Below are 19,366 nucleotides of genomic sequence, written 5' to 3'. Positions count from 1 at the left end.
GTGACTGGGTTATGGGCCTGATCAAAAACAACTTCGAAGCTTTGTTTCTATTCAGTTCATAAAACATTATCAGCCCAATTTTCCAGCCTATTTAATATATTTTTTTTATGTTTTTTTTTTGTGACTATTTTTTTTTATGTTTGTATTCCAAGGAATGAGATTAGTGAATTTATAAAAATGATAAAATTAACGTTAATTAATTTTTTACTTTATATATTAAATAAGTATAAAAAATTAATTTTTAATTAGTCAATTCTTTTATTATAAAATTATTTTTTTAGCCTTTTTTTTTTGAAATTTCAGATTTAAAATTAGGATTTATAATTTAAAATTTAGGATTTAGAATTTAAAATAAAAAAATAATTTTAAAAAATTAGTAAATATTAGTAAAAAAAAATTGTATTTGTTTCAAGTAAAAAATAAAAAACCTATAAAATTATTTATTTTAAATTTTTACTAACACATTGTTAAATAGATCTTCCAAAAAAAATCTATGTAAAATAACAATAATAATATCGACATATAACATGATACATAGCAACATGGATGTAAGTATGTACAATTTTTTCACCAACAAAACATTTTATATAGATCAAGACATATGATAATACTGACATTGTGAGTTTAAGGTACACTTCTTATAAAGAGAATTCAAAAGCCCACATGCAAAAGTAGAAAAACTGCTTTTTCAGAAGTGAAAATTTTTTCAAAAAAAAAAATGCAAGAAATGTGTTCCTTTTGTAGCAGCAACAACTAATTAGTGCCAATAATGTCAACCAATAAAATTCAATACCCCTCTTAATCTCAATATTAGAATTGATCCACATACACAACTTCATTGCTATATTTCAAACAATAAGTATTAATTTGATTTATTCTGATGAAATCAACCACCACACATAACCAAGGCAAATACATTAATAAATTAGTTCTTAAATTCATATCAAAATTCTACTCACTTACTCAGATTGGTACTTACCACCATTACCATCACCGTTATTATCACCACCACCCAACCCATAAGGACAAAACGTTAACACATACTCTTTAGAAAAACAATTCGCCAAAGGAGTAGGTGTATCAAAAGCATAACTAAAATAATATGGACAAGCCTCCTTAAAAATGTTTGAGTACACATTAGGCTTGCACTTCTCTGGACTACCATATTCATTCCTACAACAGAAATTGTCAACATCAAAAGCCAAACAAGCACTTTTACAAGCCACAACTTCTCCTCTAGTGTTCAAAACCTCAAGCTCATGGGGGCAATAATTTTTTAACTCTTTTAAGCATCCTAGGATTGAACATTTAGGATCCTTGTTCTTTGCCATCACGGAAACCGGTATGTTATAGCCATCAACGAGGCTAACGTCATAGAAACTAGCCTTTTTCTCGCCCTGGAGCGAGAACTCGACTAGTGTTGCAGGGGGCGTGCCTATGAGCCCCTTGCAGGCTAGTCTTCCGTCGCAATCTCCGGTTTGGCATGCTGGTTTCCAATTCGAATTGAAGTTGCAACCAGTTCTAGCCCAAATTCTACCGTTCCATGTCAATGGTGCTATGATCTTTTGGGTTTGGTTTGGAGCAAGGTAGAATCCACCATCTGCTATTATTGGTTGGCCATTGTTTGGTGCAGTTGCTGGCCATATTGGAAAAGGACATTTATTGTGCACATAGAATGTTGCATTATGTGCTTCTATAACAATATTCCCTGCATTTATATATATTTTGTCATTTCAACAAACCAATAATTTTGCAAAATTTTTACATGTTGTAACATTGAAATAAATGGAAATCACTTAAATATACAGAGATTAACTTGATGTATGATGCATTAAGCTAATCCAAGTTAGTAATGTAAAATTATGCTAAAATGATAAAATCTATATCATAGATTATCCTAGTGTGTAATGCACAAAACTATATTTGAGGCATGGTATTATTGTCCGAAACATAGTTATATGAGTTTACTAATTTACAATTCATTTACATACTAAAATGTCATAAATATATTTTTTATATAAATATATTCAATATGATGTATCATGTATCTATTCGCGTATCAAGACGTATTGCATTTTATATAACTATGGTCCAAAGTAAAATATTCAAATTCAATTACACTTTAGATTATAAGAGTATTATAAAACCAAACAAATTTGACAGGAAATAATATATATCTGTTTCTATTGTTTGGGAATAGTAGAGAGTTGAAATATGTAATTATTACCATAAAAAATGGAAGGGCAGATTATGAAGAAAAGCAAGGTGGAAATGGACTTTGGAAGCTGCATTCTGAATAAATTGGTATGAGTGCTGGAAAATGAAGATGGAGGTAGTGAATGTTGTGTGTATATATATAAAAATGCGGTTGAAGATTAGGGAAAGGAAGCCAATGAAGTGTTTCTTCTTCAATTGTACTTCAAGATTTGATGTGGATATTCTTTAATTTACAGAAAAGCAAGAAGAATGATGATAATGGTGAACTTCAAGCATTGTATCATCGCTTGAAGAAAAGTAAAACAATGATTAAGGAGCTTCGATGAAATTGACACGTGCACACTAGAGTGAGAATGATGAAAATATTGCCTAGTGAGAGGTTATTATGTTATCAATTTTTAGTAAACATCTAATTTGGTTATTGTCCATTTTTATGAAAGATAAGACCATTTCTGTTTAAAAAAAATACTTTGATTTTTAACTTTTTTTTATTTTGAGACAACACGGTTAAAAAATTATTTAAATAATAACAAAAATTAATTTTGTGAGAATTTTATTTATAATTTGTAACGATTTTATTATTTTAAACTCTTATAAACTATTAATAAATTTATTTTTGAAAATTTCTTCTTTTGATAACAGATAAGTAGAAAAATACCGTTGTTAAAAATAATATCGTAAAAATAATTACAGCACAAATACTTTTTTAAAAAAAATAACATTAAATAAGAAATAAAATAAGAGAACATTAATGTTAATGATATTGGTATTGATAATAATAAGTTAATAACCAGAAACAAAATAACAATGATAATAAAATATGGTTACAAAATAATAATAATAATAATAATAATAATAATAATAATAATAGATAAAGAAGATAGTCGTCATAATTAATTATATTATTAAAAAAACTTTATAAAAATTTAAAACTCATATAAAATACAAATAAATCTTCTCAAGTAATTATTATTACTATTTAATGAATCTTTTAACGGTTCCAAAATATAAAAACTGAAAATCAATTTTTTTTTTTAACAAAAATCTTTTTCCTAAAAATAGACAAAAACTAAATTGAGCCTTTACTGAAACTCCAATTTTCGTTACCACTTAGGCACTTACCACAGACATTTCTATTTGTCCCAATAGCAATTCTACTAGCCACCTCAACAAAAAGTCAAAAACCATTAACGGAGATAAGTTGGATTCACGTTGGAACATTTTTATAGTTAAGTAAGGTCATTTATACAGCAAATTGTTTTGATTTTGTCTCATCTCTTTCTCTTTATCATTTATTTTGATTCAATTTTTTTTAATACCGTAATAAGACCATACATTTAGTGTCCGCTATAAAAAATGGACTTTTCATTGTAAGTAAATCTAATTACAAATACCAGTTTCAAAATACAAGTGAACTCAGGCTTTTTTATCTAAATGCGCAGTAAAAAAAATATTAATTCTCAAAATGTACATGGCTGAAAATCTTTCTAAAAATGCGCATTGCTATTTTGTGGCTGCTGCCCGTGAAATGGATTTGAACTTCATTTCAATTGAAGTGCCCACGAAATGGGCAATCCATTTCATGGCAACCACACACGAAATGGGTATCCAATTTCCTTGAGTGCAGCAGCGAAATGGGTATCTCACGTTGAAAATATCTTTTTATAAAGATATTTTTAATAATTAAAATTTAACACATATAATTGATTAAATCGTATTATTTTTGTCAAAATCAGGTTAGGCAAATTAATCTGACCGAAAAATAGTAAATCAAATCTTGAATTGGTCTAAGTTAATATTATTTTTTATAGAAAATGACTATAATATCCTATTATAGAAAATGACTAAAATACTTTTATTATATATATATATTAATTTTGAAAATCCTAAATTTTAGTACTTTATTTTTCTATCCTAAGATTAGGATTTAGAATTTTTAAAATTAACATATATATATATATATAATATATAAAATAAGAGTATTTTAATCATTCTCTATAATAAGAGTATTGTAGTTATTTTTTTATAAAAAATAATATTAATTTAGATCAGTTCAAGATTTAATTCACCATTTTTTCGGTTAAATTAATTTGTCTAGCCTAATTTTGACAAAAATAATATGATTTAATCGATATTAAATTTTAATTACTAAAAAATACCTTTAAAAAAAGACATTTTAATTAGCCGTCTTTATTTGAGTGGCTCCCTCTATGAAAACATAATCGCATCCAAAGATGTTTCCAAATTTTAGAAAGTGATGTTATTGCCTTATTCTAAGCTTGGTAATATAAAAAAATCACCATTTTAAGAGTGAAAATATCTAATAACATAAAGTCACAAATTAAAAAAATAGTCAACTCAGAATCTTAAAGGGAAAAAAAATGCAAAGGAATTTGGAAATTTTGAGTTGACTATTTTTTTTTTCACTTTTAGATTTTGAGTTGACTATTTTTTTGATTTATGACTTTATGTTATTAGATATTTTCACTCTTAAAATGGTGTTTTTTTTATTAACAAGCTTAGAATAAGGCAATGACATCACTTTCTAAATTTGGAAACATCTTTGGATACGATTATGTTTTCACAGAGGGAGCCACTTAAATAAAGACGGCTAAAATGTCTTTTTTTTAAAGGTATTTTTTAGTAATTAAAATTTAATATATATAATCGATTAAATCATATTATTTTTGTCAAAATTAGGCTAGACAAATTAATGTAACCGAAAAAATGGTGAATTAAATCTTGAACTGGTCTAAATTAATATTATTTTTTATAAAAAATGACTACAATACCCTTATTATAGAGAATGATTAAAATACTCTTATTTTATATATTATATATATATATATATATATATGTTAATTTTAAAACTTCTAAATCCTAATCTTAGGATAGAAAAATAAAGTACTAAAATTTAGGATTCTCAAAATTAATATATATATATATATATAATAAAAGTATTTTAGTCATTTTCTATAAAAAATAATATTAACTTAGACCAGTTCAAGATTTGATTTACCATTTTTCGGTCAGATTAATTTGCCTAACCTGATTTTGACAAAAATAATACGATTTAATCAATTATATATGTTAAATTTTAATTATTAAAAAATATCTTTATAAAAAGATATTTTCAACGTGAGATACCCATTTCGCTGCTGCACTTAAGGAAATGGGATACCCATTTCGTGTGTGGTTGCCATGAAATGGATTGCCCATTTCGTGGGCACTTCAATTGAAATGGAGTTCAAATCCATTTCACGGGCAGCGGCCACAAAATGATAATGCGCATTTTCAGAAAGATTTCCAGCCATGCGCATTTTGGGAATTAATGTTTTCTTGCTGCGCATTTAGGTAAAAAAGCCAGTAAACTCAACCTATTAATTTTCAAGATCCAAAACAAGTAGAAACAAACACAAACAGATAATTATATTTTTATAAAAAGATAACAAAATCCATTAAAAATATTACAAATACTAGAAGGGACACATTATTTATAATAAATTACTCAATCTACTCTCTCAACATATTTCATTATAAAATAAAATGGCAAATTATTAACAGAGGTATTTTTTTAGACAATCTAATTCAATTTTAAACGACTTAGATTAAATTAGATTTACAATTTTATAAAAAAAAATATACATAATAAATTTTAATATTAAATTTCAAATAACCAATAATAATATAATAAGTCTTAATAGTATTTTAAAAATAATAATAACATAAAAATAAAAACAAAATTACAAGTTGATTAGAATAAATAAATATCTTCTTAAAATTCATAAAATATTCACAAAATAATAATAAAATATGAATAAAATAAAAATGTATAACAAATTAAACATATTATAAATTATAAATAAAATAATAATATTATATTATATTGTGTGATTTGAATTAAATTAAATAGATTTTGAAAAGTAGATTTCAAATTCTATCTAATTTACGTGATTTGTCACAATCTAATCAAATTTAAATGAGTGAATACTCCATCCGATCTCTGATAATTATCTTGAAAAGATAACGAGACTCCTAAGAAAAAAAAATATTCAATCCGGTTCCTGATTTTTTTTTGGACTGATTAGCTCTTGTACAAAAAAAAAACATTGTTTTTTTTTTGCACAAAAATCTCGTTGTCCTTTTGAGATAATTGTCAGGGGTTGGGTTGGATTTTTTTTTTTTTGTTAAGGGCCTCGTTATCTTTCGAAGTAATTGTTAGAGACTATTTTAAGTTTTTCTCAATTTAAATTAGTGCAGTTTTTAGTCAATTTTTAATTTAAATTAAATTAGATAAATAATTTAATTTAAATTGGTTTAAATTTAAATGCTCTTATTATTATTATATTCTTATCATATATGACTTTCTTTTTACTTTTTAATATATCTCTTAATTCGATAAACTAAAAATTAATTTTTTGTAAAATTAATTCTATTTAAAAATTTATTAGTTAATAAATTAGTGCTTTTATATCTCGTATGTAATAATAAATATCAAACCAACTCAATCTTAATTAGTCTAATCTCATTTGCAATGGTTAAAAATTAGAATAATGTTTAAAATTTGTTGTCAAGTCAACTCAATTAAGTTTTTTTTTTTTGTTTTGTTGCAATTAAGTTTCAATTATTTTCCTTTGACTATTTGGTCACCTCCTCTATTCTGTATTTATTATTTTTAAAATGTTTGAAAATTATTCTCAAGAGTGAAGACAAATTAATTTTGTTTTTAATTAAATTTTAATATATATTTAAACTAAAAGAACGAAATTTCAACGAATTTTATTACGATAAAATTAATTCTAAATATATATAAATTAATTGTCTTAAAAAAATGTAATTATTGAGATTTTAATATTTATTATTTGGATTTTTTAATTAAATTAGAGAATTTTAAAAATTGAACACATCTTTGTACTAAGATTCCAATATGTGTTAGAAGAGTTAAATGGAGTATCAGTATCCGAGACACATGCAAAACTAGAATATGAATTCAGTAGTGAGATACGCACAATATGTAAATTGGTGACTCAGTACATGAGATATGCTCATCTAATTTAATTCAAATAATTTTAAATTTTAAAATTATAAAAATATTTCATTTAAAACTTAGATGATTATAATTTAATTTAATTCAATAAAAATAAATATATTTGCATTTTTTGTAAGCAAAATTAATTTAAAAAATGACATCATTAAATTAAATTATGCATATATAAAAATAAATTGGTTATACATATTTAATCTAACAATGCTCTTGGTATAGTAAGATAGTATCTGTATAATATAAAATTAGTCTAATAATATCACATAATAATATCTAAGAGACAATAATTTTATTAAATATAGTACTCTTTTAAAATAATCATAAATAATTTAATTTATAAATAATAAAAAATATACAAATATAAATAATGAAATATAATAATTTGTCAGTATTCATAAATAATTAGTATAATAATACAAGTATATTTAATTAATAATTTAATTTATTTCAATAAAAACAAACATATTTATTTATTATTTATCAAAAAACCTTATAAAAAATTTAATTTTTAATTTATTTATTATTTATTATTAAAATAAAACTTTAAAAATTTTATTTATAATATATAAACACCATTTCAACCTAAAGAAAATAACATACTCGTAAAAAAATTTGAATTCACCATAAACAGTTATACAGTAAAATAAGAAGTATCTATAGTAATTTCATATAATTCAGGGCAATTTACGTATATAAATTGTTTGAACCTCAATATTACGCAAATACATTGTTTCCAAATTCAATACGCAAATGCATTGTTTCACTATTTTATGTAAACCGCTACTGGTAGTAGCGGTTTATAGGTGTGCATAAACCGCTACTACCTGCCGCGGTTTATGTGTAGGAGTGTGTGAGTGTAAACCGATGCTGGCAGCAGCGGTTTACGTGCGTGTGTGTGAGTGTAAACCGCTACTGGCAGTAGCGGTTTACGTGTGTGTGTAAACCGCTACTGCCAGTAGCGGTTTACGTGTGATGGGCTGAATGAGGCTACCTATATAAACCGTAGAGGGGTCAAATGTAGAGAGGTAGAGTGTTATTCACAAATGGAGGGAGAGGATAGTTTTGTGGCTCTGGTTCACTGCTCTGGAAAAATTCAAAAGAGCAAAAGGCATGGTGTAAAATTCACAGATAGAGAACCGCTTAGTGTTTTTATCCGATCGTCGAATACGTTGGCGGAGATTAAGCAAAGCATATTACGGAAGCTCGGTACCTGTGGGACGAAGTGGGTAAAAAAATTATTTTACAAGATTCCCATTGATGTTGTCTCAACTGGTGTGAGATATGAGACCTTCGTGATCGGGTCGGATGAAGACTTGCAGGTCTTGTTTCACTGCAGGCGTAGTTTTCCGGAGGTGAGGGTAACTGAGCTGTTTGCGAAGTTGGAAGATGGTGTGGATAGCTCTGGGGCATCGGCACCTAATCCTCAGTCGACCCCAGCTGGTGGTGCATCAACATCGATGCCTGTGGTAGCAGTGGCAGTTCCGAATGCGGAGCCCGAACGTGTTGGGGCTGTTCATGCATATGTTGGTCCTGTTGTTCCTGATTTTGAATGCGATGCCGAACCGGATCGAGTTGAGAATGCACTGTTTGACGATGATTCAGATGAGGAGCCTGTCGATATTGGTGGGGATAGTGATGATGATATTCCAAGAGGTGGACGTTCAGCCCATGGAGGTTCCGGTTCTGCAACACAGGAGTACCCTCCCCACCTCTCTTCTTTGAACTTGGAAGCCATCGGCCAATAGCAGAATGCTGATGCAACATTCGATGGGCAGGGGATGCATGATGGGACATCTATGACTGAATTTCAGATTGGCCAATCCTTCCAGAGTAAAGAGGAAGCCGTGTTGAGTGTAAAAGATTACAGTATTTGGCGTGGAGTTGAGTACAAGGTTATGGAGTCGGACATCTGAAATACCAAGGGAGATGCAAGGAGTTTGGTAACGGGTGCACGTGGTTGATTCGGATAGTCATGCGGAAAAGGAAGAGCACATGGGAAGTTAGGAGGTACAACGGTCCGCACACGTCTATGGCCACATCGATATCAAGCGACCACAAGCAGCTTGATTATCATGTCATCTGTGCGAGGATCTATCCATTGGTTCGAGCTGATGCGTTGGTGTCTATTAAGGTGTTGCAAGAGGCAACGGAGGCGACTTATGGATTCAGGCCTAGTTATCGGAAGGTGTGGTTGGCGAAGCAGAAGGCAGTAGCACAAATATATGGCGATTGGGAGGAATCATATGCTGATCTGCCTCGGTGGATCCTTGGGGTCACATGCACGATGGAAGGTTCCATTGCTCTACTGAAGACGTCCTCGAGGATATGTTGTACTCCACCCAGCTGTGGAACAACCCTGTCAACCTGATGCCACTCGATGACCGCAAAGTATATCAAAGTAGTCACGGCTCGCCACATGCGACTATGCTCCTCTGTAAGTATCTCTGGATGGACCACGGCAAGTACATCAAGTGCGGAGTAGGGCTCCCATACAATCTGAAATTTCAGAACTCATCATACATTACAACAACAAGTATATATCTAGTCACGAATAGAGAGCAAACAAAAAATGAAACTCTAATTGCTATAAAACTTACATCACGAGCGGTCAATCGATCCAACGCAAGCCGATACCTAATGACCCGCTGCTCCTTTCCATCGTTAGGAGGTAAATAGGCAGACCACCTAAATTTAAGTCATATGAGACACAAACTTAAAAAAAAAACCCCAAGAAATTTGTTAAAACTAAAAAAGCATAACCCATACCTGGATGCCAGTGGGAAAGAGAAAACCTCAAACCCGGCCGGCCTCAAAGACGGAAACCGCCAGAATATCCAACTCTGTAGCAACTGGAGCGGGCCCGCAAGATTAGTCACATTCATGTTCGCTACCCGACACATGCATCGGTACAGCCATGCCAAAGCGGCTGACCCCCAGCTATACCTGCCCATGTCATCAAGGTTTGCCACAAATGGCAACCACCGTATATGTACCCGGTTCGCACTCTTGTCCCCAAATAACTGAGTCGATAACAACATCATGATGTAGGCCCGTGCGTAGATACGGACAGTCTCCTCGCTCGCATCTGGTGGTAGCACCCTAAACCTCTCGTGAAACCATGTAAAGTGTACTGTCATGTGCTTGACCTTATTTGGTGGAGGCCGCTCACCGAATAGGTCCTCAAACCACTCCCAAGCTGGTCGGCCACCCTCCATGTATTTCTCAAACTCACCAAGGCAACCACTCACAGCCTCCCCATCCACAGGCAGCCCTAGCTGAAATGCCACGTCCTGCAATGTCACTGTGCATTCTCCGAAAGGCATGTGGAACGTATGCGTCTCAGGACGCCACCTCTCAACGAACGCACTAACAAGCGGCTCATCCAACCAGAACCATTGGCTGTTTAGCCTTGCCAAATGGTACAATTCAGCCCTCTCTAAATACGGGATGATCCTATCATGCATGGGCATATTCTGTTGCCGTCTCACACTGTATATACACCTAGTGGGCTGCACAGAACAACAAAGAAAAACAGAGTCCAATTAAATTCTCCTATCCTTAAACAAATTCCCATATCTAACCGTATACGAATACCTTAAACCATCAACAAATTCTCCTATATAGTATTAAAAAAAATTCCCTAGTCACGATAGGGAAAATAACAACATACATACTTTACTAAATAACATCCAGAAATTTTAAAATATTGTACAGCTTTAAAATTTAAAACTTCATATCATACAAATATCCTAAACAAACTATAATAATTCACTAACGTCAACTATCCCTTTCCCTAAACTAAACCAACACCATATAGCATAACATTCATTGACGGGATTTGAAATTCAGGTAACTAGGCATATATATAACTTACCAAGAAAAACTCAAAATACTAAACCAAAATCAGTAAACTAACATCCTAGCATGCGAACCCTAATTTCAAACTAGAGGGAATAATCTATAAATTCTAATTCGTCTACCTAACCTACCATTTTTCTGACTAACATATGCAAAGCCTAGAAAAAAATAAATGTTAACTAACCTCGTCACCAATAGAACCGGCAATATGCGCAACACCGTTCAGTCGGTACAGGGTCCTGCCTGCCATGATAATTCGCCAGAAATCGCCGCCTCGGACCCACTCACAACTTGCTCTGACCTCTCTCTAGAATTTCCTCTCTCTAAAAAACTCCACAAACCATCTAAATGCATAATCCGCAGCTACAACCACGGTTTATATAGGCAAAGCATCACACGTAAACCGCTACTGCCAGTAGCGGTTTACACTCACACACTCCCACACATAAACTACGGCAGGTAGTAGCGGTTTATGCACACCTATAAACCGCTACTGCCAGTAGCAGTTTACATAAAATAGTGAAACAATATATTTACGTATTGAATTTGGAAACAATGTATTTGCGTAATATTAGAGCTCAAACAATTTATATACGTAAATTGCCCTATAATTCAAGACCAGCACGTATGCTTCTTTTCATTTTTATGTAAATTCAGTTTCCCATAAATTCTTAACAATCCAATAATATAACCAACTGCAGTAATATTATGATCAAGTTTATACTCACACGTTTTAATAAAAATGACCATATTCAGATATTGAGTCATTAATTTGTCCATTATGTATATCTCAGATATTGAATTCGTATTTTATTTTTGCATATATTTTCGATCCTGAGATTTTATTTAACTTTTCTGATATAGATTAAGGTTTCACGATCCTTCAATAACCGAGATGCGGCTAATTATATATTTATGTAATTATATGGAATTTTATATATTTTTATAAATTTTATATTTATTTAATTTAAATAAAAAAACCCTTATTATGTAGTGTTTATTTATTTGTGTGTTATGAGTTAAGACAAAGGGAGGAAGAAGAAGCTTCCAGAAAGTAAACAGTGTTGGGAGATTAGAAAATTAGAAAAACACAGAGAGAAGCTCAAACCCGAAGCCATTACCCAAATCCAGTGGGCGGTTTTCATTGTACTTCGTTGAATTTATTGTCACGAAAAAAACGACATCATACAATCTAAAGAAGAATTCACACTTTTCCCCTTCTCTCAAACCCTAATTCCTCAAAATTAATTTCATCAATTTCTTTGATTTTGCGCAATGCTGCTGTCTCGTCGCCATTTCCTTATCCATTTCATATCTTTCCTCTTTCTCTTCGCCGATCTCTCTGTTTCCTCAATTCGCTTGCACTCTTCCGATGCAACCAAGAACACGTAATTACCCTGCACCCTACTTTGTTATTATTTTTAGTTTTTTTTCTTCTTATTATAATATTTTTATTGTTCATATAGGCATGGATCGCTTCTTAGATTGAACAGAGGTGGTTCTTCAGTGTTTGATCCAACAAGGGTCATTCAGCTATCGTGGCAACCAAGGTATAAAACCCCTTTTCCCCTATTTAATTTTTCCAAAGGGTAATTTTTATTGATTTATTTTCATTTTATTATTATAAATAATAGTTAACTTAGCAGTAATAATATAATTTGGTGAGTGATGTCATGCAGGGCTTTTATATACAAGAAGTTTTTAACTGACGAAGAATGTGACCATTTGATCACTCTGGTTAGTTCTTTGATTTTTTATTTTTTATTTTTTTATGTATCTTGTAATGGTAGTATTTGATTGAAATTTTGTTCCACGGTTAGAAATTTCAAAACTTCAAGGAGAGAAAAGAAGGGGGGGGGATTAATTTATTATGATGTTTCTTACCTGAGTTTTTATTTATTTATTTGATTTGTTGATGGTTTTAGGCCAAGGATAAGCTTGAGAAATCTATGGTGGCGGATAATGAATCTGGGAAAAGTATAGAGAGTGAAGTTAGAACCAGTTCTGGGATGTTTCTCGGCAAGGGACAGGTATTGTGTATTTTTTTTATTTTCTTTTAGTGATAAAAGGTACTGTAAAATGTTTTTAATGCTAGCTTTTTCATAATGCTATACCTTGTTGGCTTTAGTGATAGTTCTGGATTATGAGTAAACTAGGAGGAGCAAGTTTCATTTTATGAATGATGAAACTAATGTAGAGTAATAATCATAGTGAACTGCCATTCAGCACCACCATCACTATCGCAAATGTTGTTATATTTATTAATGTCTTGAAGCAATGGAAATTGTGGGACCTAGTAATTTTTTGGTCATTAAGCAATGAAAACCATAGTTCATGTCTGTGAAGAAGTGAACTTTGTATCCAAGGGAGTGAGTGTATGTATTTTGTGCGTTGGTGAGTGAGCACATGTGTGTGGCTGACATATATTCTGAGAGGAGTTACTTCCATACACTGCCAATGATTTTAACTCTATGTGCTGTTATTAATAAGTAAATGCTTTACTTATCATATCTGAATAATTTCGCTGAAGCTCTTGGCACAAAGCATGAGGTTTGCATCAAATAGATAACAAAAGACAGTCACATAAGACTGCAGAGAGTCTATGTTGCTTGAGAGAGGAAGTGGGGCCAGTGAATGATCTGGAGATGACTCACATTTAGTCATTTATTTTAAAGTAGTTTATATGTCTAGCGTGTTCAATGGTCATCAATAACTCCTGCCGTCTCTCACAAGAAATCACTCTTCTTCCTCTAATTAGATTGAGAAAATTACCAAGTACATCTGTGTTCAAGAACTGAAGTTTTACTCTCTAAAAGCTGTTTTTGACAAAGTTACTGTCTTTTTTTTCTTTCATTGCTTTTAATATTCAAGGATGAAGTAGTTGCTGCCATCGAAGCTCGGATTGCTGCTTGGACATTCCTTCCCATAGGTAACTAGATAATATCGTTCTTTGGTCCATTCTATTTTTGCTTTTGCTCTCTATGACTGAATTATCTGCCTTCGACGTCATCAGAGAATGGGGAGTCTATCCAAATTTTGCACTATGAGAATGGCCAGAAGTACGAACCACATTTTGATTACTTCCATGACAAGGCAAATCAAATTATGGGTGGCCATCGGATTGCCACTGTATTGATGTATTTATCTAATGTCGAAAAGGGTGGGGAAACCATTTTCCCCAATGCTGAGGTAAAGTGTTCATCACATTTGTTTCTATTATGGCCCATTCTAATGAACACCTCTTCTGTCTCCCTCTCTCCCCTTGCACTAACGGGATTCGAATCAAATCTTCCTCAGGCAAAGGAATCCCAGCCAAAAGATGAGAGCTGGTCCAAATGTGCTCACAAAGGATATGCAGGTACACGTTTCTCGATTGTTATACAAACAATAGACATGGTTTCTTCATTTCTTGACGTGTGAGATTTAAGGCATTAAGCTGTATAATATTTCAAAAAGACATTATATTGAGTGGTCTCAGTAACTTACTTTCAAGGGTTCGATGGTTGATTTTCTTTTCAGTTTTCATGATGTAGCTGGCATCTTTTCTATCCACTTGTTCAAAGTGCTAGATTAACTAAATTTCTCTTTCCTCAAGTGTTGAGTATGTACATATATAAACCCATGATTTCACCATTTTTGGCAATATGTTCTAGTTATTATTCACCTCTTGGTATGAAGTTTATTAGAGTTTAAGGTGAAGGATTAAATTGATGTTGAAAATGTTGAGGTTAACTTAATTCAACGACATATATCTGGGGAGCACTAATTCTTGTCCACTCTCTAAAAAAATTGGCATCTTGGCATTCCTTGTTACATAATCTAATCACGAGAATTTGCTGCAATTATGTTTTTGGCTGTGATCTAAACTCAGGATTTTATTCTTATCATTTCAGTAAAACCAGAGAAGGGCGATGCCCTGTTGTTCTTCAGTCTTCATCTGGATGCGACTACCGATTCCAGAAGCTTGCATGGAAGCTGCCCGGTGATCGAGGGTGAAAAATGGTCTGCAACGAAGTGGATTCACGTGGCTGACTTTGAAAAACCAATCAAGAAATTTGAGAGTGGTGGTGGGGATTGTGCTGATCTGAATGAGAACTGTTCTAGATGGGCTAGAGTAGGTGAATGTGAGAAGAACCCTCTTTATATGGTTGGTAATGGTGATGTCAAAGGGTATTGTATGAAGAGCTGCAATGTTTGCTGATGAGGGAGTTTGCTATCACAATTTTCATGTAGAGTCACAAATACATTGTCAAATATAATGTATATTAGTATATATCATTCGTTTTAGACTTTTAGTTGAACTGCAACATGGAATTTAGCTGCAACTTTATATATTGCGGTTTCTGATACTGGTTTTTCTGGTCTAGCTACTTTTCAAAGGGTAAAGAAAAAACTAAAGATTTAAAACATTTTCTATATGAAGTGGATATTTATACTGTTTCTTTTTGCCCAGGTTTGGCTTTATTTATTTACCTCACTTTGGTTCTTTGGTTCCTTTAAATTGTATGCTTGAAAAGAAAAGAAAAGAAAATATTTAAAATGAGCTTCTTTTAAAGTAAGGGATTATTCTTAAAGCAAGAGTGATATTAAAGTGTGTTATGTTCCTTCTATCCTTGTAACTAATTTTATTATTGATGATTCCTTAATATCTTCTATAAGCAAGGTCATTCTACACAATCCTTGCTTTAAAAAGCATAATACAGTTAACAGATTGCTCTTAAATGAGAATGTCTAAAAATGGAAGAGTAAAGTATACTAAAACAAAGAAGTCCTGAATTAATGAATTAACAAATTACTAATAAAAATGTTTTTTAAGTTTGTTAAAATATTAAAAATATTTTTAAATGCAATTAAAATAATAAAAAATATATTTTTTATGAATTCAAAATGATTTTTTTATTTGACAAATTGATTGTACATTTAATTAAAAATTTTGTAGAAATATTAGGATAATTATTTGTGTAATTATAAAATTAGACTAAAATTCAATCTCTAAATTATTTTTTATTTTTAAAATATATTTTTTGCCATTGATAAAAAAAAAATTCATTTTATGTGAAAGTATCAAATTTTAAGAATAAAAATGTTTTATCTTTTATCTAATCATTGCTTGCAAAAAGTTGTATCAAAATTCGATACCGAAATTTTTTTTGAGAATATATATTATGTTTGGATATTTTTATTCTATTTTAAAATATTTTTGAAGTATTTTTATCCTAACAAATTTAAAAAGTACTCCTTTCAACCCATTTGATATTCAAAAGCATCTTTGCCCTGATAAGTCTATTGAAATTATATGTTCATCTTTTGGGAAATAAATGTGCATCCTTATTTTTCTCTTGTGTACAACAGTAGTAATGTTGACCAATACTTAAAACACTGTGTAAATCTGACAATACTATCCATTAAAGGGGATTGGTGCAACTGGACCAACCTAAACTTGTTATTATGAACTAAAATTGTGTATTTAAATCATTCCTTTCAGCTACATTTCTTTGGCATTAAACTCTTTCCTTCCTCATAAATGTTTTTCCCTTTTAATTGAAAGAAAAAAGGAATGCAAGAAAGAAACAAAAAAGTATGATTCTGGGAACCAATTTTAATAACTTCTTGATAGAATGCTTACTGGTGCTCTATCTACTATGACTTTTGATAATGCATTTGACCATTTTCATCATTATTTTGTTCTGTGCAGAGGTGCATGTACTGTGTACTGTAATGTGGACACTATAAAGTAGCATAAGATGAAACAATTTTGAGTTGCATGTATATTCTATGGTATCAGAATCAAATTAACCGAATCAGTTTTAACCAAATTGGTCATTCAAATTGCACCTGAAATAGGAATTGGAAGCACTTGCATTATATGTTTCTGATGTCATACAAATGGTTTTGGTTTTTTAATTTCATTTGAGATTTACATAAAGATGGAAATATAATCATGCATTTGTTGTTATTAGGAGCCAAAAATTGCATGCTTTTCTTGCCTCCTCATACCTCTCTTCTCTCATTCACCACTTTAAAGTTATAAACCCTTTCAATGCACATTGCATCACTCATTACATAATTCCTTCAATCTTTTCAATCTCTCTCTCTCTCTCACTCTCTCTCTCTCTCTCTGTTTTTCAAGAATGGGAAGACCTCCTTGCTGTGACAAAACCAATGTGAAGAGGGGTCTTTGGACTCCTGAGGAAGATGCTAAGATACTTGCTTATGTCTCCAACCATGGAATTGGAAACTGGACCTTGGTTCCCAAGAAAGCAGGTTCTAATTTGTTCATAACTTTCTTTATGAAGATAGTTGAAATTGGAATCATGGTGCATAATTTCAAATGGTTTGAGATTACCCTTTTGTTTTTTTGTGTGTTTGAATGTGTTTTTAGGACTGAACCGATGCGGAAAGAGCTGCCGGCTAAGATGGACTAACTACCTCAGACCGGATCTCAAGCATGACAATTTCACTCCCCAAGAAGAAGAGCTCATTATTAACCTTCATGCAGCTATTGGAAGCAGGTATGTGTATTTTTTTTTCACTTACATTTGGAGAGAATTCTGTGTATGAATCTTATCATATTAGTATTTATTTTCACTACATTTATGTTTCATTTACATTTTTGCTTCATTTTGGAAATGGGATTTATTTTCCAAAGTGGGATGCAACTAAATTCTGTATTTCTGATATAACAATTAGTCTAAGCAAAATTAGCATGACAAAACATTATGCAAATGCAGTTAATGGTTTATAATTTATGACATGAGGAAATTATGAACTGTATTTTCTTGATTTATGTAGAGAGTGAAATGAACTAACCATTAAGTTGGCACACATCATTAACATGCTCTCCCTTTCTATCCTTTGATTAAGCCTAAAAGATATTTTCATTTTATTTGTATAATAATCTCATTAAAAAACATTGTTGCCCTTTTCTTTAATTCAATGCAGATGGTCATTAATTGCGAAACGGCTTCCCGGGAGAACAGACAATGATGTGAAGAATTACTGGAACACAAAGCTGAGGAAAAAGCTTATGAACATGGGAATCGATCCGGTAACTCATAAGCCGGTGTCACAAGTCCTTTCTGACTTGGGAAGCATCAATGGCCTCCCAAGCACAGGAAACCAAATTGGTTTAGCCGCCAACAAGGATTTGATGAACAATATGTTACCAACCAGAACAGAACCATCCAACCCAATGGTGGAGCAGACACAAGAGGAACAAGCTCAATTTTGGGAAAATCAGGTGCAATACCAACAAGTCTTGGCCTCAGAATGTGTCCAACCAAATGTAGTCTTCAGCGAAGCTGCTTCGTCGAGTTCTTCGTCATCATCCTCCAATCTCACTCAATTGAGCTCCCCTCAGCAGTCATATAACTGTCACAATTCTCAAATAACTCCTCCTTGTTCCTCGTCGTTCGATTGGAGTGACTTTCTTCATGGTGACTCAATCATGTGGTCAGAGATGCAGCAGTGTGATCCACAGAGGGTTATGTCATCCAGTGAGGCATTCGGCGCTGTTGCTTGCGGCGCAAGCATGTGTGAAGGCCGTTCAAATTCAGGGGATTCATTTGTGGATGGTATTTTGGACAGGGACAGTGAAATAAGAGCAGCATTCCCTGAACTTTTGGATGATGCTTTTGATTATTGACTCATAATTGCATGCCATTTATTATTATTATTTTCTTCTTAATAATCAATTAGTTGGATAATCAACAAGACATTCACATTAGATTTCTTCCTTTGTCTTAATTGAAAAGTCTGAGAATCTGTGTGGTTATTAGTATATATGATCTTTTTATTATGGTGTTAATCCTCTCTAGTCTCTACCTTCATAGTTCTGAACTAAAAAAAAATATCTTAATTATCTAACTCCAACTACTCTTTTTTTTTTCTCCCTCTAAACCAAAATTTTCCAAGTTTCTAATGTGAACATACCAAAATTTCATTCATCAACTTGTTACAAACGTAACTAAATGAAATCTATCAAAAGAACCAAATAAATCATTTGTTTACTAGCTAAAATTTTTCGGTTTTCAATACAATATAACTTTAATTTTGATACATTGGATTCAGTCATTCAGTTAGTTAATTCATCTGTTTTTGGACGACCATTATACATCTGGTGACATTTATTTGCATGGATGAAAATAAATTCATAAAATATAAAAACCTATTAAAAAATATTAAAATAAGTAATTCATCTAATTTTTCGTCTATTTTTTTTCTTACCAAATTATAAAATAAAATTTG

The 19,366-nt window shown here is 31.5% G+C and overlaps 4 protein-coding genes across 5 annotated transcripts; 2 read left to right on the top strand and 2 right to left on the bottom strand.

The window, feature by feature from the left end:
* Positions 1-846: 846 nt before the first annotated feature.
* LOC112716341 (pathogenesis-related thaumatin-like protein 3.5) lies at positions 847-2,438 on the bottom strand. Its single transcript, XM_025768230.3, has 2 exons — positions 2,228-2,438; positions 847-1,708 (listed from the first exon to the last, which is right to left on the bottom strand). Exons 1-2 carry the CDS (start codon positions 2,289-2,291, stop codon positions 960-962), a joined length of 813 nt encoding a protein of 270 aa, XP_025624015.1. The 5' UTR covers positions 2,292-2,438; the 3' UTR covers positions 847-959.
* Positions 2,439-9,436: 6,998 nt separating this feature from the next.
* Positions 9,437-11,369, bottom strand: LOC140175746 (serine/threonine-protein phosphatase 7 long form homolog). The gene is made up of 4 exons (XM_072204294.1): positions 11,304-11,369; positions 10,028-10,770; positions 9,859-9,946; positions 9,437-9,757 (listed from the first exon to the last, which is right to left on the bottom strand). The coding sequence occupies exons 1-4, from the start codon at positions 11,367-11,369 to the stop codon at positions 9,437-9,439; spliced, it is 1,218 nt and encodes a 405-aa protein (XP_072060395.1).
* Positions 11,370-11,906: 537 nt separating this feature from the next.
* Positions 11,907-15,468, top strand: LOC112716339 (probable prolyl 4-hydroxylase 6). 2 transcript variants are annotated; one of them, XM_025768229.2, is made up of 8 exons: positions 11,907-12,507; positions 12,586-12,669; positions 12,799-12,856; positions 13,045-13,149; positions 13,991-14,048; positions 14,133-14,308; positions 14,417-14,477; positions 15,013-15,468. In XM_025768229.2, exons 1-8 carry the CDS (start codon positions 12,395-12,397, stop codon positions 15,318-15,320), a joined length of 963 nt encoding a protein of 320 aa, XP_025624014.1. In that variant the 5' UTR covers positions 11,907-12,394; the 3' UTR covers positions 15,321-15,468. The 2 variants fall into 2 exon arrangements, with proteins under 2 accessions (XP_025624014.1, XP_025624013.1); XM_025768228.2 differs by having other exon boundaries at positions 14,133-14,477.
* Positions 15,469-17,125: 1,657 nt separating this feature from the next.
* LOC112718345 (transcription factor MYB35) lies at positions 17,126-18,899 on the top strand. The gene is made up of 3 exons (XM_025770124.2): positions 17,126-17,383; positions 17,502-17,631; positions 18,062-18,899. Exons 1-3 carry the CDS (start codon positions 17,251-17,253, stop codon positions 18,762-18,764), a joined length of 966 nt encoding a protein of 321 aa, XP_025625909.1. The 5' UTR covers positions 17,126-17,250; the 3' UTR covers positions 18,765-18,899.
* The last annotated feature ends 467 nt before the right edge of the window (positions 18,900-19,366 follow it).

This window comes from Arachis hypogaea, chromosome 10 (assembly GCF_003086295.3).
Source record: "Arachis hypogaea cultivar Tifrunner chromosome 10, arahy.Tifrunner.gnm2.J5K5, whole genome shotgun sequence".
NCBI classification, from domain to species: Eukaryota; Viridiplantae; Streptophyta; class Magnoliopsida; order Fabales; family Fabaceae; genus Arachis; species Arachis hypogaea.
This window is presented reverse-complemented; position numbering and strand designations above follow the sequence as displayed.